The following is a 25005-nucleotide window of genomic DNA, read 5'->3' on the forward strand; positions in this document are numbered from 1 at the left end:
CGGTTAGTTGTGGGTAATATCAGTGTCCATGGATTTGGGATCCAGGTACTTTGAGAATACTCATTTCAGCATACTATGATTTGGGACATACTAATTAAATAAAATACTATTTAGGACAGATGGTATGTGAATTGGGACACGGAAACTTATGACACATTTTGTGCAATCAAACGTCAGATAAATGAGACCACTAACCAAAAGAATTGATGTTCCAGCATTGTACAATTAAATATGTTTTTGGTTTAATAAAAATTCAGTTTATGATCATAAGTCTTTGGGGGGCCACAAAGTGACGGTCTGAGAAAAAGTTTAAGAATGACTGGTTTACTTTTGAGAGAAGTTTAATTATGAAATGGATATCAGTGCGGAAAATTATGGACGGGTTGCCTTTCTACTTTTAACGCACGCGAAAGAGACTCTTGCCTTCAGGCTTCACGTCTTGACTGATAGTGAGATCAATACCATCAGATTGAAACGCCATCACATATCTGATATCATAAACACATGTCAAATTGGTAATTATAGAAGACAAAATTGATCAATGACACGCAAATGTAATGTGGTACAAAATGTTTTCCTTATGTGGAGTACTGGGGGATGGTGGATGGGTTTCTGAAATTCAGTTTACATCATCGAAATATGTCATATGAAATATGTTTATTCTATTAAAATGTATATATATTTATTTAAATCATCATATATTTTATCAAAAGGTAAGTATTCTATATAGGTGTATTTTCTACACACTTAGGAACCGTGTGCTCCAGATATCTGTATACCTGTATTCTTTCATCATTATCTTTGGGAATTTCACGTCATATGACAGAAGAACGCAGACGGAAAAGCAGATGAAAAGCCCACAGCACTGGCCATGTTCCACATATTAAATAACTCATAAAATATTAGTTACTGAAATATTCATCTTTTTAACTCTGCTTGGACATGTTACATCAGTGAACAAGGTCAATTTTTCCAATTTATAGCAGCTGGATTCTAAAAACCCATATCACTGCGTGTAACCAAAAAAAACATCAAAATGGCGGAATGGGGTGTCATGTTTGTTTCTACACGCACACAAGAGAGTATTATGATGCTCTGTGTTCTCGTGGGAGAGTTTAGAACAACAGTGCTGACCCCTATTTGAGGGTCATTGACCCTTTTCGAGCTTGTTTTGTTTGGAGAATCAGAAAGGCTCATGCTTTGGGGCCACTCATACAAACGGCAAAATGTATTGATCATAAAAGGCTTTACTGGGATTTGGGTTTTAGACATTTTCAGCCACAGACTTTTGCGACACATGTGCTTTAAATGCATTCCTTGTGGGAATTATGAAACATTATACCACAGTAAAACATTGAATTCATCTCCAAGGATTACACTATTATGTTTGCATTTACATTCATTATTGTGACTGCACTTTTCTGTATCTTTTATTCTGTTATTATAAAAACACATGTATACGCTTTAACGGTGCAGAATAATCAATGTTCATTTGTTGGTTGAACAGCATTACTCACTCAAATGAGCACAAACTCATTTTATTGTAAAGAATAGTCTGTGATATGAGCCGGGATGGAAACCAGTTTCATGGTTCAATTCGTGACCCTCAAGTCAAGACAGATTAGACCCGATTGGGTTGTTGGTGCCATATGTGACCTACAATCTGCGCTCTGGTAGCATTAATAGACAGGAGGGTCGCCAATCTCCCTGGGCAAAGGTTTCCATGGAAACGACCCCGGATCCTGTAGTCTGCCGTTTTGCTGTCCTCACTCATCTTGAGGCTGAATTATCCTAGATTCCTTTATGTCAGTTCCATATTCTTCTGCTCTATTTCCTTCCTCGCTCGCCACATCTCTCTCCCTTATTTTCTGTCTCTCTCTTTATACCCAGTTTTCCATTGCTCTAAACACGCTAAAAGCTCTCTTGTATGATGTTTGGCTTTTTAAAAAAAATGTGTATTTGTGCTTATTTTTGTCAATGAGTCATTAGGATTTTCCACTTCTGTAGCACCATGGGTGTTGAGACATGGCATGAGAAATACTGCCTTTATATAACAAGTAACTTGTATGTCAGCAAATACTGAAAAAGCTAAGAAAACTGTCTTTATCCGCTATTCATGTAACGGTGTGTGCTATTCTATATATCAAGGTTGTAGTAGCATGCACAGGTTCTCACATGGGAGTCAAAGATCACATGCAGCGGTGTTGAGAAACCAGGGCATTTGTCCACTTCACACAAAGCCACTTGTGTGCTCTGTCGGTTTTGTTATCTTCAGAATGATCAAATCGCAAGTGACTGAAAGAGGGATTATAGAACGAGAAGATAGATCATCACATGCATCACCAGCTATTGGTGGACTATCCTAAACCAGCCCCCATCAATTCAAGTGAAGTTCTTCCCCAAACTCAAGGGGGCACTGTTGCTACAACATGACTTAATTTAGTCAGTTCTGTGAACATATTACTTGGCTTTTCGTGTCCAGCTAAGGAATGTCCTTCATTAATAATGTTGAAATACTTAGAGCCTCCACCGTGTCTTTGGTTTTAAATTAGTATCACATGACTGGATGGATTTTGGATGCTGTCCTCTTTTCAGTTTCTATACGTTTTTAAATATATATAAAAAGAGATCCATTTATTTAGTTTCATCTTTTCAACGTGAACAATCTACATATGTTCTGTGAACTGAAATTCTGACGTTGAATCAATAAGACATGTTAATTGTTTTTCATATTTTATTCAAACGCGATTTTATTTCTGTTCGAAGAGTTTATAAAACATTATTATTATTATTATTATGAATAAACTGTTGCGGGTCAGTTTGTCACACGCACAAACATTCCCGCCCCTTCGTCTGCGTTACATTGGTTTCGCCCAAACTTGCCGTAGTTCTTCCAGTCAGTCTGATGGGGTTTATTATTCGAGCGTCTGTGACGGTGGTGTGTTCACAGATGGCTTACCGGACAAGTTTTCAATGAATACTCTGGGTATTTACAACCAAATGCCCAAATTTACGGCAGTCATGGATATAATTCGTCTATTATGGATAATACGGATTGTGTGGGCTGTTGAAGGTAGGAGCGTGAGTCTGTCAAACCCGTGTGCTTGGAAGTGTTTTGTTACTTTTTACATTAGACAAATTGATTATATTGATCAAATTAAACGTATCTATGTTTCAGTTAAACGTGTATGTTCCGTTTAAATTATATCAATGTATATCGGTTTTCATGAAAGTGTATGCAGGTGCAATGCAACTGTCTCTTGGATATGAATGAGTTGAAATTTCATTCTACCGAATTAACTGTTATCTTGCTTTCAACATCGACACATGTTATTTGGAAAGATGCACCGGTGTCCATTTAAAGCAAAGCACGACTGTCTATTGTACATCTGTAAACGTTTTATGCTCGAAGCTTTTAATGCAAACTACCTTAACAGCAGTTTTTGTCATTACAGAGATGGTGTTTGAGACCGACCCATTAACAAAAATAAACACATTCTCAGCCTGCCCTATAAGCGCGCGTTTTATTTAATAACTGTTTCTCTATATCGACTAACTCTTGCGATATTAGTAATCTCTTAGTTAGACATTAAAATAAATCTTTTCTGCCATGCTTCATTCTCTGCTTCGGTTTATACCGGAGCATCTCAGCCGCGCCTCCAGCGCGTGGGCCATTGTCCCCAATTTCTGTCTGGAAATCTACATCAGCATCTCATCACCTGAGACTACAGCAGCATCTGACTAAATCCAACCCCTGTCATCCGCCTATATACCATGATATAGTGAAGTCTGTATTTTACATATTTAGAGGAATTTAGGGATAAAGTTACATGTGGCGAAGATGACCTGTTGGAATGTAGGACAAAAGAAGACATTTGCCTTCTCTGGTGTCTAGGTTTGGAAAGCAAGCAATAGTCTAAGAAAATGAAAGTTTACTCTCTCCTTTTTTTGGTTTTAGGTCTTTACAGTATGTATAACAACTGTTGCACGTTGCAACAAACATGACAATAAACAAATACATAATGTTGTTGGTTTGTCTGTTGGACGTGATGTTTCATAACAATAATAATCAGGTTGAACTTGTTGAAAATTATAATTTTTTCCTTTTTTATTATAATGATTCATATATATTAGTTACCTATATTTAATAGACCAGCCGATTAAAACGTTATACTGTCTTGTATCCTACATTCATTGATAAACCATCTGTTTGTAATGAAAGTATATACAATGCCCACATTCACCTCCATACCTTGCAACACACTGAAAATGTATCATCCTGTCATTCATTCAAACATCATTCTAGTTTTTCGGACTTTCTAATGGATTTCAGAAAAGAAAGCGCATACATCACACTTCAGAGCAGATACAGATTTTGGGAATAAAATAGCGGTTTACATAGACATAGTTCGCATTAGTTGCAAGCCCTTAGGTTGCGACTAAGGGCTTGAATATTTCCTCAAGTTTGTGAAAATGTCAGTCTGAATTGTACTCCACTTTGACTAATCTAATGAATCTGTTTCAGTTGCGTTCATTAGCTTGTTAATTTGCCCATGGGCATTGAGTAAAGGATTTGTTGTAACGTGAATATAACACAGAGAGGCTTTAACAAATGTCGGACTGCCACTTAAGCTCCTGTTCTTAATTTTTCTGTCAATCATGTTTGAAGCAATAATGGGAGAATAGCTGATCCCCTAAGTTTATAGAGAAAATGGTATACATAATATAGCAGGACTGCATTAGTGGGGTATTGTTTGTGGTGTTAGAAAAGCCACTTTTTGTGACTACATGGCTACATTTTTGTTTCCTTAAAAATAGCAATCATGTGTGTCCTACAATACACCTGGTTGACAACATGTGACACCAATGCACGCCAGATCCAAATGAGGTGTGTCATGTAAGCATCTTTATTAAGAGCAAGACCTGCCTCTGGGTCCTGACATCTTTTCAACCCTTTACATAAGCAAGGCAAACATGCCTAATTTCAGTCGTGCCCCTAACGTCCTGCGCAACGGACAGAACAAACTGTCTCTCAAGCTAAATTTCTGACGAATCAGTGGCCACAAAACAGAGACTTTCCATATGGTCTGTCATGAAATGATAAGGTCTGTCCACAGGCCCAATATAGGGGTCAAAATGGTGAAATTATCAGATATCCAAGAGGGACTTGCCATCTGCTGGACAATTTAATTACCCATCTGTCTCCTGGTCTTGAGTGATCATTTTGAATAATATGAGGTAAATTAGATTGTCCCCTTTAATGTTCATTATTAGCCGGTTTGATTGTCCGGTGGGCACCATTATATTGATTTACATTCATGCTTTGTTTGAGTGCTGAGCCCAGGGTACAAAACAAACTCGGATGTGTAAACACTCCGAATCTCATCTACCAAATGTCAAAGTGTCAGCTGTTATCAAGGGAGCTATGTTTCTCCAGCTTCCACAGATACGTGGGCAGACATGGTTTGTTTTTGAAACGTATGACACACTGGGCACAGTGGACGCTGGGGGAAACCATCTATTTTCTTCACGTCTTGTTTTGTGCAAAATAGGTATCTTTAAATTTGAATTCAATATTTTTGTTTTCACAAACTAGGGCGAGTCAAACATTCAATGACACAACTACAAAACATATTTATTTGAGATGGAAACTGTGGATGGAAACTGTGGTGGTTCTGCAAAGTTTTTTTATATAGTCACTGTCCTTCTGAAAACTTGAATGTCCAAATTCGATGTTTTTCAGGTAATGGGAAAAAAACACCTACTGCAATGACAAGTACTTTTGAATACTTTTTATTGGTTTCAAATTTACAAAACCCAGTGACAAGCATGTATCAATAAAAATGACGAAATATGGAGGTTATAAGGTTTAAGAAGTACAGCAGTGATATGCTGCACATGAAGGGATAATATCAAGTCACTTCGAGAATAGTGAAAAGTCTTATATTCCGGGTTTTTTTGTGGAATTCACCGCCTCAGAAAATGGTGATACATAAAATTTGGTCGACATTCATGAGCTTATTGGTATGGTTATGCCCTTGGCATTTCACACCATTTCATTTGCCGTTTTCATGTCGGATCTGCGTTTACTTTCAAGTTGTTGTTTTTTTATGCCAATAAGTGCACAAAACAAAATGTGCTGTGTGATGCTTTACATCCGCCAAACCCAGAACTATTCTCACAGAAATTGAATCTTCATAGAAATGATTTTTTAATAAGAATTTAAGGTCCAGTGTTTGAAATTTAGCTGCATCTAGTGGTGAGGTTGCAAATTATTTTTACGTATTGTATTGTATTGTATTGTATTTTTATGAATTGTATTGTATGTACGAAACGGCTCTTTAGAGGACTGGCCTGTGTCACGAAACGAGATGATCAAACACTGAGTTGCAGAGTAAGTTTGAGTTAACCAGACAAACCTGGTTTAGATCAAGTTCAGCAGTAGCACAACGCTTGGTATAAACGTTCTCTGTCAACTCCGGTTTGATCCAGAGTTTGTGAGGCACATGCACCTGAAAGTGTGACACGTGCGGCAAACAGCCAATCACGGAACATGGAAAGCATCATCAGTTTGATTGACTTCTCGCGAGAATAAGCGCAATTCACTTTTTTGTTGAAAATGAAGAGATCATTATGGAGCAATGTCATGAATTGAAACACATTTACAAGGCAGGAATAAACACTGCTGCAGTGAAAGTTTGAGAAGGAACCTATTGACTTTCAATGCAGAATCAACTGAATATTATTATTTATGTAGGTTTACAATAAGATCAAAAGATAAAATGAATGCTTCGTTACTTTAAAATGCTTTATATATTGAAGTTTGTTTTTATACAAACCTAATTATATACATTTAAATGCTATAATATTCATTAATTAATGTTAATTATCAACTCATATAATAATTAAATGAATGTGTATTGAATAATAATCAATAAATGTAAAAATACAATACAGATAAACACTAAAGAGTGCATCTATTCGGAAAAGATAACATCTTATCACTTTAAACTTTTTTAAATGTAGAGTGAGAGTTAAACAGGAAGTTGGTTCACTGCGTCAAATATACGTCACTTTTCTCAGAGCTAATTGGTCCAGATTTGGTTAGCGATCTCTAACCAGGAATAAAACCTGCTCCAGAGCAGGTTATCCGTTTACCATTGCAATTTTACCATGGCGACGAAACCAGCTCAAAACCAATCCACCTTTTTGAGTTTGCTCAAACTAAACGGAAACTTACCTGGCTATAAACCGAACCCGGCTTCGTGATACAGGTCACAGTTTGTCCATTTAGGGCTACTGTAGAAACAACATTGTGAATTCCATGCGGTGTATGTGGATGAAAATAGCTCAAACACAGCCCTTCATGATGTGAGGTCTTTTTAAATCTCTGAAGACATAGTTATGTACAGTATATTATATTGCATTTCTGTAGATCCTCAAAAAATTACACAGCACCTTTAATAAAATACTTCTACATAATCGAGCCAGTCCCCTGAAAGGTGATAGTGGTTGGGGTGAGAAATGAAAAATGACCTTGACCCAAAGTCTAGGTCATTTGAACCCTAATATATGTAGTTTACAAGAATTGATAACATACTCAGACTCTTCTCACAGTCATTTAATGGGTTTAGTGAAAATAACATTTTCTAAATTCTAAGTTGGACCTAAATTGTAATAATTGACCCAGCTTTACATTCCGAAGAGATCCCGGAGCTAAAGAATCTATTCAAAGTGATTAAAAACCAGATACAAAGTTAATTTACTCCCATAGCCTGAAGCTGCAAATTTACTCTGATATCCACCGAGGCACAGAAATGATTTAGAGATGGATCGTTGCCGAGTGATAATAATCGGTCTTCAGTCAAAACCTTCTCATCTCAAACCCTTTGGAATCATGATCCTATGTATCTGTAACATGATTTGTGCTACAATGTTATAGAGACTCATCTAACAATTCACTTTAAATTGATATAATTGGCCTTAGGATGTGACTGTTCATTTGATCTGCACAATCTTGGAATTTTAATACAACATGTTATCCCATTACATATAGTCTTCATTTTTCAGTCATGGAATTTTTCAAAGCTAGAAAGAAATGAGCATGAATGGGCATTTTAAATATGGAATCGGATGAAAGGAACATGTTGCATAATCAAAATGTCCTAGTAGTCAATAGGCAGTGGTTTTACCATCTGAGCAGAAGCGCTGTTTCGGCCCCTGAGAGCTGACATAAAATATTGAACTTCAAAGAGCTCATGACCTACTTCTCCACTATCTTCCGTTTCAAAACCATGGTCATTTGAAAAAGCGTTCGGTTTAACATCGTTCAATTACACGCTCTCCAAATTATAAATCAGTGTCTTATGGTTATTTCCACTATGGCTTCCTCAAGAGAAATCATATAGACATCTTGGGCGGCTCATAGATTACTCATTTATTAGTCATGCAGACCTTGCTGTTTGACTTCAGTATTTTTTTCCCTTTAAAGTCAGTATATTATATTAAAGTGTATGTGTTTCATATGAGTCATACATGCATGCACTGAACTCTCTGTATCTGGACATGGAGGAATTATTCAGCAAAAATCTGTCATCATTTGTTCACAGACCCGGTTAGCTTTTTTCCACAGATTGCTAAAATAAGTACTGGAGCTGTCAATGACAAATAAGCGCCATAAATGTATAACCAAAATTGCCATTTTGGAGCTTGACAGCTCCAGTCCCCATTCACTTTCATTATATGGATATGGATAAACATATCTTGCGTTATATAGAGGAAAGAAAGCCCAAAGGGTACATTTACATTCATGCATTTGGCAGATGCTTTTATTCAAAGCAACTTACATTGCGTTATACTATACATGAGACGATAACTAATAGTATTGAGTAAAATAGTGACAATGTGTATCTTTGGATGAACTTAATCACTTTAATAGTTGACTGTCTGAGGTGGGTACAATATGTGAGTGATCAGTTGATGGCTTTATGCTTCTGGCTGCTTTTTCGGCTCCTGGCCCATATCACCATGGTGATGAGAGCTGTACCTTAAATTGGGAAAGCAGGCGATTAGTGTCGGGTCTGTAAACTGCTCCACTGACCCACTGCTCATTCAGTGCCATCACACTTGGCTTCTGTCTGCAAATTTTAGAGAGTCAAATCAAAGCGGAGATACACAGAGGTTTATGAGCGGAACATCCCCATAACTTCTTCCAGAAATCCTAACAACATATTGGCAATCACTGTGGTACTGTGTCACACAGGCACATTTTGTCTATACTTTAGCAGGTCATTGGATGCTGATAGTGCATCCATCCGTACTAAGTGTTTATGTTAGACTCTTGTATAATTTTTTCATCGTGGGTGAAGAAAATGACACTTTGAAATATGTAATCTAGTACTAAACAGTGTTCACGCACAGCCTAAACTGTTCATCTATCGTCTTGACACTTCTGTATATCCTGTGAAGCAACATTTTCTTAGTCGTTTCTGTGATGAAATATCATTCAAGTGCACACTTATTTAGGGCAATCACAAAACCATCTCGTGAATATATCATTGTTTAATGTGCCATGAGCTGTAGACTGGAGCCATTGTTCTTTTATGATGGATTGTGAATTTGCACACACTGCAGCAGTCCCTGTGGTCTAGTGAATGTTTTCGCATCCCACCCACAGGTTGAGTGACAGATCTGGAGCAGTGAGGATCAATCCACTCTGTCCCCTTCCTGAATCAGGAATTCTGAGCGTGTTCTCACACTAATTCACAGATTCTTTGTGTCATAGCTGCTTATTGCAGGACATGGAAGCTATCGATCGGTACATAATATCTATTACAATCAGCACTGTTAGTAGCCGTAGTGATTTCTAGGGAAATGCGGTGTTTGGAGTGAGGTCCAAAGTCTGAGGCTAATTGTAAAATAAATGTATATTAATGTAAAAGACAATTCTGACTAACAGTATGAGTCATTTATGTTATTGAGTCTTAGCCTTATTGACAGCATGCACTTGAGCTGGCATGGACTTCCTGGAACTATCTGAAGGCTCCATGAATCACGTGACACGTGGGAATTTTGAACTTCCGTTGTCGCAACTCTCTCTCTCCACAGCTCTGGTTTTAAGGAATCAAAATGGATAAGCTGGAATCTGTCATTTTTGTCTCTCCATCGCCCTCTCTGTTTGAAAAATAAAATCTTATGTTACTTTAAAAACGTATCTTTGTGTGTTGAAAAATGACAGTTAGACAGTTCAATTAAAGAATTTGGACCCTGGACCACAACACCAGCCGCACAGGTATATTTGTAGTAATGGGCAAAAATACATTGTATGGGTCAAAAAGATGGATTTTCCTTTTATATCAAAAGTCATTATATATTTAAGAAAGATCATGTTCCATGAAGATATTTAGTAAATTTCCAACCGTAAATATAATAAAACTTAATTTTTGTGAGTGGATGCAGCAAAATCGCAAAGAGAAGTGGCCGAAAACACGTTTACAAGCATCACTTGCTCCTGGCCTGCATACATTTTCACTTCCGGGTTCATCTACTCTCCACAACATCATTACAGGGGTAAGACGTAGAGCGTCAAAACAAACCTATTTTTAGCAACAGACTGCTACAGCGCCTCTGATTAACAACTTCAAAGGCGATTTTCTCAATATTTCAATTTTTGGCACTCTCAGATTCTCCGGTGTCTCAGGCCTCAGTAATGGTTCAAAGATTCACACTGTCACTATTAGCTTGCAAAGATCTTCTCTCAGCTTCTGTTCTGGCACAATTGTGTTTACAGATCCCCCTTAGATTTGTTATCAAAAATCTTAAAATGTTCCTGTTTATATGTTGGCTCACGCATAAGGGACTGTAGAGAATTCCGTGTTTATCATGTCAATGCATTTCACCGAAATTTCAACATTACCTAATCCTTCCAGGCTTGATGCTCTGCCATCTTCTGTGTTTATTCTCTGGGGTTTTTTTTATCCCCTTTGAATGTCCTACACGTAGCAAACCTACACTTCCAGCCTTTATTAGATTACATTACCTTTTGGAAAGCTGTCAGATCACCTCGGTGCAGTGTTACTGTGATGAAGTCTCTGGTTTGTGTGAGGAAGATGTGATGCATGTGTGCATTCTCTGCACTTGGTGCAGTGGCATGTGGGAATAAAATGGGGGACTGAAATTCATGCCTTGGCACGCTGACCTAAAATCCAGTGAAGACTCGCCGTGTCTCTCGTGGGATTAATCCGGTGTGGCATACAGTGTGTAGTGCAGGCTGTAAGGATTATATGTACTGGACTTGGTCCCCGGTTGCCCTACTTTTCATTAAAATATATAGAGAGAGAGATTGCATGAATGCCAGGACAGATGGAGTGGGGGTTTGATTAAACAGTGCACCAAGTGCAGAGAATTGCCACGACTTTTTCTTTTCTCTGTTCGTTTTAGTATTAAAATGATCTTTTAGTTTGAATAAGTGGCCATTTTAATAACAGCGCTTTGTTTTGCATGTGATTTTATTGACGGAAAGAGAATTGTATTTGTGTTTGTCCGGCCTCATCATATTCTCACATTCAGTGCTTTAAACGCACAGCAATAGCAGCGCTCCTGAGAGAAATATCTTCTCTTGCCCCCGAGCTGCAGAAGCTGCTGAAATATAAATGAGACGCTTAATGGCTAAGGCTGTATTGAGCCAGTGTTTACAGGGATCCCGGGATTGTGTGTCGCCGGTCTTCAGGCTTCCATCTCAGGAAGTCCTCTTGCCACTCGCCAAGGTCCCGATTCACAAATGCCACAGTTAGTGCGTCACACTGTATGTGTTGGTGTGGCAGAAGCATGTAAGCCCTGGAAATGCCATATTTTAAGACATGAAAACAGCTTAGTCATTTATTTGATATCTATAAAGTTGATAAACAGCGTGTGTGTGAAATAAATGGTTGTGTTTAACGGACAGAAATATTGAAGTAACCTGTCTTGCATTAAATTTACACCGAAAGGGAAATTGTAGTTTCAGGACTTTCGGTTTTTAGGACTCTTCAGTGTAGCAGTTAAAAGTTGAGAAATTATACTTTCAGTAGATATACATAATTTGTTACAGAATCTCCCTACCAGGAAAAAGAGAAATATTAATGACTCATCATGCACTACATATTTTCTTCCAATCAGATGCTCTCTAGACTTGATACTCCATCTAAAGCCAATGGCTGCTAACTTGCCAATTATGGCTGTGACACGAACCATCAGCCTATTGGCTGCTTAAAGGGACAGTTCACCAAATACTACAAATGAAGTCATCATTTATTCACCATAAAATAGTTCAAAATCTGTATAAAATGATTTGTTCTGATGAACGCTGTGAAAGATATTCGATCGAATGCTTGGAACCAAACATTTTTTGGACCCCATTGACTAAACCAATGACTCGTACCAAAATTACAAACGTTGTGAAAAGCGCACCAGAACGGTTTGCTTTCCCAGATTCTTCAAAATATATTATTTTGTGTTCAATAGGAAATATATTAACAGAATCCTTCAAGTAATCCTGTGGCATTTAATATTGATACATCAATCACTCTTCTGTTTTAGGGGAAGTTTAAGGAGTGATATTTTTGTGCGTGTCAGTGTGTTATTTTGCTATTTTATTCCTTCACTCCCACAGGATTTACTGCCAACATTTGTAATAATTGCAGCCTCTTCCACAGGACAGTTTAAAAGCAATGCCACAAATCTTTTGCACTAAAACACCCTCTGAAGATTTGAGCTAGAGTCCCATTTTAACTCATTCTGGCAATATGCGGCAACCAGTTGTGCCTGGCTAAATAATAGAAAATGTCAGACCCGAGACAACGATTTTGTCTTACTTGTCGTAACGGGTAAAACATCACCCTCTGTCATCCGGCCCAATTATGGAGTAGATGTGGAGGCAAGCAGATGTTAGAACATGACGTGATCTGTCATCCGTGATGGATGACACCACCAATCGCACAATGGTCATTTGTAACATTTGATTAACAATAAGAGTCGAAAATAGAGAGCTATTACTTCTGTGAAAGTGTTATTATGCATTGCACAGTGTGACTCATCCTTCATTTAACATTTGGAAAAGCTATCGATTATGCGTCATAATTACTGTTAAGAGATTTAAAGAACAGTGTCCTCATGAATTCTTGAACATGCTTATTTTAGTAGAAAACCACTGCCTGATTTTTGACGTGCATTTCTTTTCAGATGTGTTGATGGACTCCACGACGGCGACAGCAGAGCTGGGCTGGTCGATATATCCATCGCTGGGGGTGAGGATAGCAAAAACTATTATTTATGTTTTTCAGATCGGTGTTAAAATGAATTATGAAATTTAATGTGACTCATGCTGCCGTGACAAAAATAGAAGTTGAATGAATTCCAAATTGTATTGTTTTTAATGCTGTTTGCTTCACTTTTTTTACATAATCACAGAAACATGCTTTTGTTATATTCTCTGAACATATTTAGTGTTAGGGAAAAACATTCGAATAAATTCTCATTTCTATGTTGCTTTCATGCCAGTGACGGTTAGGTTTGGGGCTGGGCTGGGCTTCAGTATTGTATTGCTTCGGTATGTTTTGTAGGATTCACTGTGTATAGGTTCTTACAAATAATCCTAATTGTAATATAGTTATACATTCCTGTATGTAGTCTTAAATACATTTTGAAAAGCTATATTCCCACAAAAGTTTTTACTAGCTATATTTTCTTAGGTGTGTTTTCTAAATAGTAAAGATTTTTTATTGACAACCCGCTGTTTAGTTTTTTCAAAATACATTTAAGTTTTATGCATCATCCGAATTCAAAATAAAAAATTATCTTATTGTTTGTGCCAGAATAATCTAGTAGTTACATATTTCAAATAATGTGTCTATAATTGCTGTAATTTGACTGTAGTTTAACTACAAATTATCAGCGGATTGTTGACTTTTTTAAAGACTTTGCATATTCACACATTACTCTCTGCGCTTTGGTTGCAGTGGGAGGAAGTGAGCGGCTATGACGAAAACATGAACACCATCCGGACCTACCAGGTGTGCAATGTCTTCGACGCCAGCCAGAACAACTGGGTTCGCACCAAATACATCCGGCGGCGCGGAGCCCAGCGGATTCACGTGGAGATGAAGTTCTCAGTGAGAGACTGCAGCAGCATCCCTAATGTCCCTGGTTCCTGCAAGGAGACATTTAATCTGTACTACTTTGAATCTGACTCTGACGTAGCCACCAATGTGTATCCTGCCTGGATGGAGAACCCTTGGATCAAGGTGGACACCATTGCGGCCGATGAGAGTTTCTCCCAGGTTGATCTGGGTGGGCGTTTAATGAAGATCAACACTGAAGTACGCAGCTTCGGGCCCGTGTCCCGTAATGGCTTCTACTTGGCCTTTCAGGATTATGGCGGTTGCATGTCACTCATTGCTGTGAAGGTTTTTTATCGTAAGTGCCCCCGAATTATTCGCAATGGGGCCGTATTTCAGGAGACGTTATCAGGGGCAGAGAGCACCTCGCTGGTGTCGGCCAGGGGAACTTGTATACCTAATGGAGAGGAAGTAGATGTTCCTATTAAACTGTATTGTAATGGAGATGGGGAGTGGTTGGTACCCATCGGACGCTGTGTGTGCAAGGCAGGGTACGAATCTGTGGACAATGGGACCCTGTGTAAAGGTGAGTGTTGTTCACTTTATATTGTTAGTATTTGATTTTCTTTTTGCATCTGCCAGATTAGTTTTTTACTGGTATGGTTTTAATGTCTGTCAAAAGATGCTAACTTGGCGAGTTCACTGCAAAAAAATAAAGGTTTACTTAATATTGCTGTCTTGTTTTCCCATACAAATAATGAAACATTGCTAAATCAGATACATTTACTTGAGAAGTAAACCGAGTTACGATTGAACTATTTGCGTATTGCGAATTAACCTTTTTTTGTGTGTACATTACATACAAAGTAAATGCAAAGACGCAAATAGACACGAATAAAAATTGAGGTTATTGACACATCTGGTTTGGCACAGCCGGACATGTGAAAACACTACACGGTGCGTAATGTTTTTCACGTTACTCACGTAATCTTGTGAGTAATATAGAGCGAGGAACGCAATGCAAATCTGAAATATTTGCCTGAGTTGTGTTTTCGGTGCAGATTGAAAAATGTCAATTTCAAAATAAAATCAAAATTACGACTTAAATCATGACATTATGTTTTGCTTATTTTTTTACTTTTAAATAATCCTTTACAATGCTTTAACCTAAAATTTAAGTAAATATAACAGTAATATTTTACATTTTTATATGGGTTTATATTTACTTTATCTAATCGGAAATTTAAAAATAAGAAATTATAAAGTTTTTGGCCCCATTGGCTGTTTTTTAAGCATAGAATCCCTCAATGTTTTTGAAAATGATCAAAATCGATATTTTATGTCATTATCTTCCCACAATAAATGTATCATGTTTTAAGAAGGTTTAAGTATTTGTTCTGGAAAAAGACAAAAATACTAAGTGACAATTCTTTTATTTTTAATTTGTTGCAGTGTCGTGCATTTCTCATTGCTGTAACTGCTCCTGTGATTATGGATTTGCAATATACCCCTTCACTATAGGACAATACTTATAGATTAATATAATTGACTGTCATTCTAATGAGTATTTACATAATGACATAAAGGGAAGACATAATGTGCTCCCTGTATGCACACACACACACACACACACACACACACACACTCGTACAGTTGCCGCAGGAACAAAACATTAACTTCTGAAAGGGGGTTAGAAGACATCACGCCATTGTGTCTTCCTCTCTTCCCATCCGTGAGCAGCAGTTACAATCAATGGTTATTTCAAACTGCACACATGCACAAGCACCGACCCTTAAAACTGTTATTATAACATGAGATGATGCAGTTATTCTCACATCGGTGGACAAGGAGGTAACCCTCTGTGCGTGAGAACAAGAGAGCAGTAATGAAAAGAAATCCCACAGTCAGTTGTAATGCCACGTGGTAGGGTTCGAATCAATGAATGAATGGAAGGATTTGGGTAGAGAAAGGTGCCCTCGCTCAGCACTCGGCAGATATGATTACGTTCAAGGAGAGCGGGGCAGCGATGAGAGAACCATTTTGGCAGAGTTCTCTTGGGTACTGTTGACAGAATCTAAATTACTAATATCCCCCCATCTGGAGCAGCTGATAGATGGAAATCGGCAATATCCTGGGCCAGCACAAGGCAGGCCGTCTCTTTTATTTCCCCTGGTGCTAATCCTCCTCTCTGCCATCGCTTTAATGACACTCCTAATTGACTAATTTGGAGTGTGCAGGGGGAGCGGGGTGGACGTTTAGACGCTGCTCTCCCCTGCGAGTCCATTCAAAAATCAAGCACATCTAATGAATCCCCCTGTGGTTGTTAAGGAAGGACTCCATGTAGACAAATGAATTTATGAGTTCCATTTTGTGTCTCTTAAGAAAATATGCAGTAGCAGCGCTCATTAAAGCGGAGTAGGAACATAATGGTATAATTGACAGCAAGCTTGATGTGTAATTCTGTCAATTCTTTGGATCAGTGGTTTTATATATGGCTACGTACATTGTGAGGTCCTGTATTTATGTGGTGTAATGTGGAGCAAGATTTTACACCAATTCGAGTTGACAGGGGATGGAACCTGCGAAGAATATCAATTATACACAGTGATACCTTGAACTTGAATGTTGTGAACATGGAAATTTCCTAACAAGCTGCTACATAGGGGTAGCAACAGTTGGCTGATGGTTTACACATCATTTATCAAGCTCCTAAACCGTTCATGTGTTTGACCAATGATGGATAATTAAATAGAAGGAACTTCCCATTGAACAGAACTGCCATTCTAACAACCTATTAGAAATTCCTGGGGGGACCTGTGGCTTAGAAATGCTAATTCTCTTCCAGGTTTTGGGACTACTGTTAGGGCCGGGCAGTTGTTAGGAATATACTGTAGCGACTGAAGATTTTCAGATTCCTATTCCATGTAAAATCCAGTAAGTAAATAAGTGGGCGTGGCTAACTTGAATACCGGACCCCTGCGCGTTACGCTGCGTCACACTAGACTTTCCATGATCCATTGACTTCAATTCATGTGCATATAAAAGGGATAATTTACCACTAAGAGCAGCAAAGGCAAATTATTTACATAGAACAAAACGCATTTGCAGACAAATGGTATTTTAAAAGCACTTTTGGGTTAAACTTGGGTATGTGTGTTTCCACTGCTGTTTATTTACAAAAGTAACATTGATTACCACTGGTCTGGTACAGCGTTTTTACTCGTTTTTGCAGATTCTAAACCGGACGCGATGAGACACAACAAAAGTTTTTAAAAACACAGAAAACATTTTTACAGAATGAGTTGAGGCAAATGAACTGCCCTTTTATTATTTCTCTAATGTTGCACATTGTCGTATTTTATGTCAAATAGCTAAATTGCAGTTTAAAAAAAATATAATACGAACGTCTCTTTATTATAAACAAACTAAGACTTTGTCCGTGCTTTTCCTAACTTTTACTTTTTAGCATATCCACATTTACCAAGTTTGCATAAAAAACAGCAGCCCATGCTGTTCAAAACATGAACTGCGATTCTTTTAACGTCTCAACCGATTTTAATCGTCATGTATTGTAATCGATTTTCAACCGGCTCACGGTGAATCGTTACAGCCGTAGTTTTGTCTATAACTACATTGTAGTACTATATATATCGTTACTGTAAAATAAGTTTTTTGGTCATGCCATCCACCTCTAACGAAAAAGTCAGATCACAGTGCGAGTCATGAGTTTTGCAAGATAAACTATAGAAAAGTCTTGACCACACTTTTGGGAAATAGCATTTACTGTACATGTGACTCCTTGTGCCGGGAATGCCTCTCAAGTTAAGGCCTGACACTTACCCACACACCTCAACTAATTAAAGTGGAAGCACTAATTCAGTTAATCTAGTCCAGCTCCCCACCCTCTGTTCTTTTCTAAAGATGTACGTTTCTTCTCTTTCACTGACATCCAAATGTGGTTTTGTGCTCTAGCCAATGATGGATATTATTGATTGGCCTATAAGTAATTACATAATCCTCACGGTGCAGTCTCTAGTTGTCTTAACATGTAATGATTATAAATAGTGAAATTCGATTGTTGTCCTCTGATGAATTACCTTTACTGTACAAATCTGGACAGAGGCCAAACCCTCCAGCCAAGCTTGCTTACATGTCTCCAAACAAGATGAATGTTGCTTATATTGTGTTATGGTCTAAAAATCTATAATTTGTAAAGAAAGCAGCAACGTGCATTTGTTACGGTATGTTGACCTCTCATTTAGAGGTAATGGTGTTGTTTGTTTTATTATGTAGGGAGTACCTTAGATCTAAAACTCATTTTTGTTTGTTGGGGTAATTGCAAAGCTTACAGTTAATAAAAGTTGCATTTCAAGCATTTTTTAAATGCAAATGTTTTATACGATCGCATCATCTTGCAATAGTTGCTCTGTTGCAATGTTGTGCTTCTGCCTTCTGATCTTTCCAATGTGAGTATAGGCCCTTTTCACAATGACGTCATTCAACTTTTGCCTTTTTTTATTGTGTTTAGCATCAGGCATGTTAATATTTTGTAACGTTATTGACTTACTGTCTGATATTTGACCTGTGTTTTGACTTGCATAACCTTATACATTTTGCTTATAGTCAATGTTTTCTTGTACAGCTGCTGTGTAACAATGAAAATTGTAAAAAGCGCTATATAAATAAAACTGACTTGACTTGACTTGACTTGACCACTTATTCGAGTACTTATCCTAGCACCTTCGCTAACGCAAAAAGAAAACAAAACACTTGCCTTCATAAATAGACCTTCGTCGAAGAATTTATATCTGTCTTTAGTGACTTGTCATCTAGCCGAATTTGTGGCAGCTGTGCAACTTGGTAAACTCCATTCTGAGGTGCTAGCGGAAGTAACGATACACTGCTTCGCGGCAGAACGGAAGATACGTCACGTGAAAAGGGCCTATTGAGGGACCTTTATGTTATACAGCGGCTGTGTAAATGCTTTGGATTCCCTGTGTTTATTAGTTGGATAATGTGTTTAGATATGCCGACACTCCCCATATTCACATGGGGTTCACAGTTGTAAAATCTGTCAGTAGGTGACTGCTTTAGGATTACAGACATAAGGCGTATGACATCTTCACCTTAGCACAGGAAATTGTATGCATCTCTACACGTAATCATATAAGATTGTACTGGGCTTGTGTGGTCTGGGAGGTTCTAATATGGAGCGTGTGATTCAGTATGGCAGTAAAGGAGAGTACTGGAGTCGGTCTCCACATTTGATGGAGATGCAGCTCTATAATCCAGTCGCAGCAGCACATTGCTACAGGGTGCTTATCTGCGACCTTATTTGTTCCTGTGACACTGGATGTATTTCAATTGGTTCCACCAAAGCGTTGAATGGAAGGGGACTATAGTGCAACAGCACAGAAACTAAATCAGGCTGTACATGTAGGAGGGAGAAAGAATTTGAGAATTGCAACCAACGGCTAAACCCACCCCTCCCTTTCGAAGCACTAATAAGGGCGACAAAGAACTAAGATGTAGTCATGTTTTCGCTTCTTTGCTGAAGGAGATGAGTTCTTCTGAGCTCTGTAGAGCAGTTTTTCCGCTTTGGGCAACTGTAGAAACAACATGGAGAATTCCATGTAAGGGGACCTGCGGTGTTTGTAGATAGAAATAGCTCATTCTAAGGTAATAAAAACATATCGCTTCATTATGTAAGGTCTTTATACACCTCTGAGGACATAGTTATGTGTATTATATTGCATTTCTGTCAATAGATCCTCTAAAAAATAACACACAGCACCTTTAAAATGTTACTTCGGCAGATGAGATATTTTGTCTAATTTATAAGCATTCAGAATTAAGTGTTTGAAACTGACATGCAGTAAAGAAACACGGCTTGAGAAACATTCGTGTAATTGGATTTTTGATTCACAATCTCACACGACTGAGGAAAAAGCCTCTGTGACAACCTCCCAATAGGACAGCTTGCACCAGCCTCCCTACATCAAGAATGTGTCAGTAAATTCTCAGGTGACATGCGTGAATTAGGTACGGAAGCCTTCCATCACTAAAATGATTATAATGTATATATGATAGACATTCATCCCAATGCCATAAGCTTAGGTTATGTTACACTGCAGACGCAAAAGCTTTAGCCTTCAAATGTATCGTACTTCTAAAGAAGGTTAATGCATGAAAGAAGATAGGGATGTAAAGTCGTTTTTATGCATGGCCAGACTTCTAATCCAAAGCTTTTGCATTTTCTGTAATATACAGGATTAATGAGGATTTGTATAAATTGTTTTTTAATTCCAAATCTCACAAAACATTTATGTTAGCTTGCCAGCATGTTGAAAGTCTGACCGATTCCTCACTGTCTCCGCTCTTTAGCTACAGTATAGCTACAGTACGTTGGAGAATTCGTATCATGATGATTCCATTACATGATGAACACATCTGTTGTGTGATGAGAATCAGGCATTCCGTTTTTTTCATTCATGTCGTTTGGTGAAAGGTCAGTTGACTCTCACTGGGGACGGAAGAGTCTGGGTTGTTACAAATGTGATGATGATTGTTATAGATTGTCTTAGCCAGCAAGACTTGCATCAGCTTTTTGATCTTTCTCCTTGCTGTAAAAAACTTTCATATATCAAAAATCTGTCCTGATCAGATCTGATCTGCTACAGTATTTCATCACTCTGATCTTAAAAACTCCAGAAATTCAAGGGTTGATGCATGCATTTGATCTATCTAGAATTCCCTAGTTGGGTGATATCAAAGTGCACTTTCACTCTAATTCAGTGTGGTATGTTGCAAAAGCTTTGAAATGATGTGCATGGACTGGTTTGTGCATTGAGGCAAACCTTTTTTGAGGTGACCTTTGTGTCTAAAGATGTTAAGCTTGTGATAAGGGCAAGTCTGAATTTTTTTGATCTCCGATTGTGTTGCTTTTTGCATTGCGATCAGAATGTTGACAAGGATTTGTTTGTGCCATACCAGTTCCGTATGCACACACAAATGCACTGTTGCAGTAAATGTCAATACAGTATCTACAGTTTGTGTTCACAAATCAGTTCCTTGTCTTTTTAGGAGACATAAAACCTATAGTGTGATAAAAGATGATGCTCCAGTAAAGCACGGGGTTAATCAATGCTGAGAGCTGGACGTCCACACTAGAGCTGTCTGGCCCTCATCTCTTTGATGGGAAGCAGGTGTCCTGTTGTCATTGACGAGGGGCTCATTGATCAAAGGCCCTTCAGGAGTCCAGTGCTCATCCATCACACTCCAACGGCCAGGCAATGTCACAGAAACGAGGACTGTCAGAGCTTCTGTACTCACAAATCACCATGAAAAAAGTCCTTTACTGGGCAGGCAAAAGAAAAAAAAGGTTTTTGTTCCCTTTTGTGTCCATACATTGAAGTTGTAATGTTTCTCTTGGCACAATTTGCTCTTTGTATGGGTTGTTAGAATGATGATTATGTGTAGGATGAGGTTTCACAGTGGTAATTTAGGAAAGCCAAAGGCCTCCAGCGTGCCAAGCTGCGGCTAATTGACCAACATGGGGACATAAATGGTCCATAAAATGGGCTGCCCGTCATCAACTGTGCTCACACACTGGCACACCTGCTTAAATGAGGGACAAAAGGCCCGTGCAGGGGGCAGGAAGAAAAAAATCTCCCTTGTGCAGCTGTGAAACAGGGCTGAATCCCAATATCGGTCAACGGCCGCTATTCAGATGGGCTTTACAGACGGTCAACCAGTAGAATAAAAATGATGTTTCATTTAGTGTGTTGTTTGTCAAATCAGCGTATTTAACCTGTCGAGTGAAGTAACTGGCTGCACTAAAGTCATTGAGTTTACTGAAATGAGTTTGTCATTTACACAGTATGCTGGTGTTGACATTGAATGATTGTTAAAAGGAAATGTAGAGAAGATTACAAGAAAATTATACCGTCTGATCTGGCCGTGCTTGTCAAAAAAAGTGTATGATAATTGAACTTTTTCAATTTTCAGGCTGCATGGCATAAATTTGCCCCGCACAGCAGAATAATTGTTATAAGAGACGTAAAACAACAGGAACAACTGGGTATTAAATTGTATTTCATTCAAGTAAGGGACATTTGAAAAATGTATGATGAAATAGAAAGGTCATAAGAGATGATATCAAAGATTTTTTTGTAGGTATTCGATGGATTCCTCACAAATGAACATGCATGCTGATGAAATGTATATCTAGAATGCACTGATTGTTGCTTTGGACAAAAGTGTCTGTCAAATGCATTCATGTAAATGTACATTTATTATGCAGTGTGAAATGCAAATGATTAACAGATGTAATTCATGGCTAATTGAAATTTTCTAGTATATTGAAGCAAGTAGAAAGCCACATAGTGACAGTGGTGTTTATAATAAATACTTGCATGATGCTGATATTTTTTCTCCTCTGTAAAATCATGAACCCATGACTCTATCTTTGTTTTGCTTTAAAGCATTTTATCCATTTCTATTATCTTGTCTGACTTTTGATGGCGACCCCAAGGGAAGCCAAGTACTTTGATGAATGTGTCTATCTGGTGCTTTTGTGTAAAGGACACTATTAGCATTATTGACTACATGCAAACAATTAAGAGGTTTAGTAGGCAGCCAGTTCGAATTGATTTATTACTCTGGAAAGTTGTTTAGTTAAAGCTATTTTATTATTTATCTTTGTCAACTCAATCGCAATTAATAGGAATAAAGATTAAGAGGAATAGTTTACCCAAAAGAAAATTTCTATCATAGTGCGCTCAACCATACGCAATCTAAGGTATGTATGACTTTCTGTCTTCAACTGAATACAAATGGACTTATTTAAAGAAATATGCCAGTTCTGTTTGTCTTTGTAATGCCATTGGATGGTCCTCATTGTTTTGAAACAAATTCAAAACCATTGCCAAAAAGCAATAAATGTCTTCGGAAGGGAACTTATAAGTAATCAATTTATAAGTAATCAAACTTATAAATTTAATTAAATATAAACTATAAATACTATAAACATGAAATGGAAGTATGCATATTCACGAAAGAGGTGAGTTCTGAAACATGACCTCTGACCTCTTTAATGGTGTAATTGCATTGTAAAACTCATGCTAGCATGCCTATTTATGAATGTTAATAGTTTTTATTGTAAACCTAGAGTCTGCATTTATCAGTTCAAATGTAAGCATCATGATATGCTTGTGAGAGGTCAGAGGTCATGCTTACGTCAGAATTTGTTTGTGTTCAGCTGAAAACCGACACCCGGGATGAGTAAATGATAAGAGAAATATTGTTTTACGGTGAACTGTTCCTTTAAAAGTTTTTCAATTACATTTTATTTATATAGCGCTTTTCATAATATGTGCATTGTTCCAAAGCAGCTTTAAAGGAGAAAATAAGAAAAACTGAAAAACAGAACAGTGCATGGTGTTTATAGAACAAGTAAGATTATTCTAGTAAATAATATCTAATAAATGCAGTACCCCGGTGGTTTATTTACCATATTATGCTATTAAAAGGTTGATTATGTTTATGCAGAGCGGCAAGTGAACTGTGATTTATTTTCTGAAGCGTGTAGTAGTTTCATAGACGTTTCTCTCACCACTGAGTTTCAAGAATATGTGTGTTTAAATGACTGGAAATCCCTATTTTATCCTCATTCCCCATATATGTACCAAACCAGTTTTATCAAGCCCATATCAGATGCAGGTTAATACAGTCTAATGGTACATAAAACTCCATACTGAACCACTCATAACTATCACTGTCTGTTAAAGATAGATGGGCTTCAATGTTCGCCGCTGCCGTGCATGTGCTGCTGGCTCTCTCCACAACAGTGCTGCTGAGTGACATATTCAGAAATGGCTGACAACCTCACACAAAGGAACACAGAACATCATAGATGCACGATGTTGACACCACACAGTCAGCTCGGGTCTGCGTGTCACAACGTCGCATATCCAAACTTGTACTGTGAGCACGGGGGTCTTTGTTTCAGGTAGAGGTTAGCAGATGGAGCTGACACCATTAATATTTACAGCTCCAAATGAAACCAATACATTTCGAATGTCAGTCACGGCACAATGGAGGCAGACCGCAGAAAAATGCTCCCCGTCGAGCGAAGGCAGAGGCGTGCGCGGGTACTCAAATATTAACACCAAATGAAAAAAAAAATCTCTTTAGGATGGGAAACGGCTTCTCACATTTGCAGGTACACTGAAGACGAGCCAAGTTAAAGGGATAGTTTACCTTCAAAATAAAGATTCTGTAGTTATTTACACGCCCTCTTGTCATTTAAAACCTGTATGACCTTCTTTCTTCTTAAGAACACAAAAGAAGATGAAAACCGTCGGTCCCCATTGGCTTGCATAGAAGTCAATAGGGACCAACGGTTGGTAACCAACATTTTTCAGAATTTCTTCTTTCGTGTTTGCAGAACAAAGAAGATCACACAGGTTTAAAATGACAACAGGGTGAGTAAAAGATGACAGAATTTTAAAATATAAAAAAGGTGAACTATCACTTTAAATGATGGCAAATCCTCTTTTGCTCATTTTATGCCAAATTCTTGCATTGAGCCATCAAATGAGGAATGTGTTAGTATTCGAGTATAGGATATATTTGTATGAGAAGGGTTTGACTAATATTCACATCAAATTAACAAACCGTAGTAGTGAGTGAAGCTTTAAATATTGAAGTCAGAAAGGATCCGTTGAGGTCTTTTATTTGACTGTCGGCATAAACCTAAAACGTACATTTGTTGTCTCATTTGCAAACGTCTTGCTCATAAAGCTGAATATGGCCCATGCTAAATTATATCCAACAGAGACTAGTGGGTGTTCAATGTTGTGGCAAAGCCACATTTTCCATAGACTCAATAAAAAAGATGAGGCTTTGTTAT

The 25005-nt window shown here is 37.9% G+C and overlaps 1 protein-coding gene across 1 annotated transcript in view; it reads left to right on the top strand.

Annotated features, from left to right (window-relative positions):
* Positions 1–2920: 2920 nt before the first annotated feature.
* Positions 2921–25005, top strand: part of ephb2a (eph receptor B2a) — a gene marked incomplete at its 3' end in the record, with an annotated part of 43056 nt that continues 20971 nt past the window's right edge. Inside the window, exons 1-3 of the mRNA XM_079478160.1 lie at positions 2921–3073; positions 13219–13283; positions 13995–14679. Coding sequence (XP_079334286.1) covers positions 2974–3073; positions 13219–13283; positions 13995–14679 — 850 coding nt within the window. The 5' untranslated portion in view covers positions 2921–2973. The remainder of the gene's footprint in view (positions 3074–13218; positions 13284–13994; positions 14680–25005) is intronic.

This window comes from Barbatula barbatula (genome assembly GCF_947034865.1).
Source record: "Barbatula barbatula genome assembly, chromosome: 17".
NCBI classification, from domain to species: domain Eukaryota; kingdom Metazoa; phylum Chordata; class Actinopteri; order Cypriniformes; family Nemacheilidae; genus Barbatula; species Barbatula barbatula.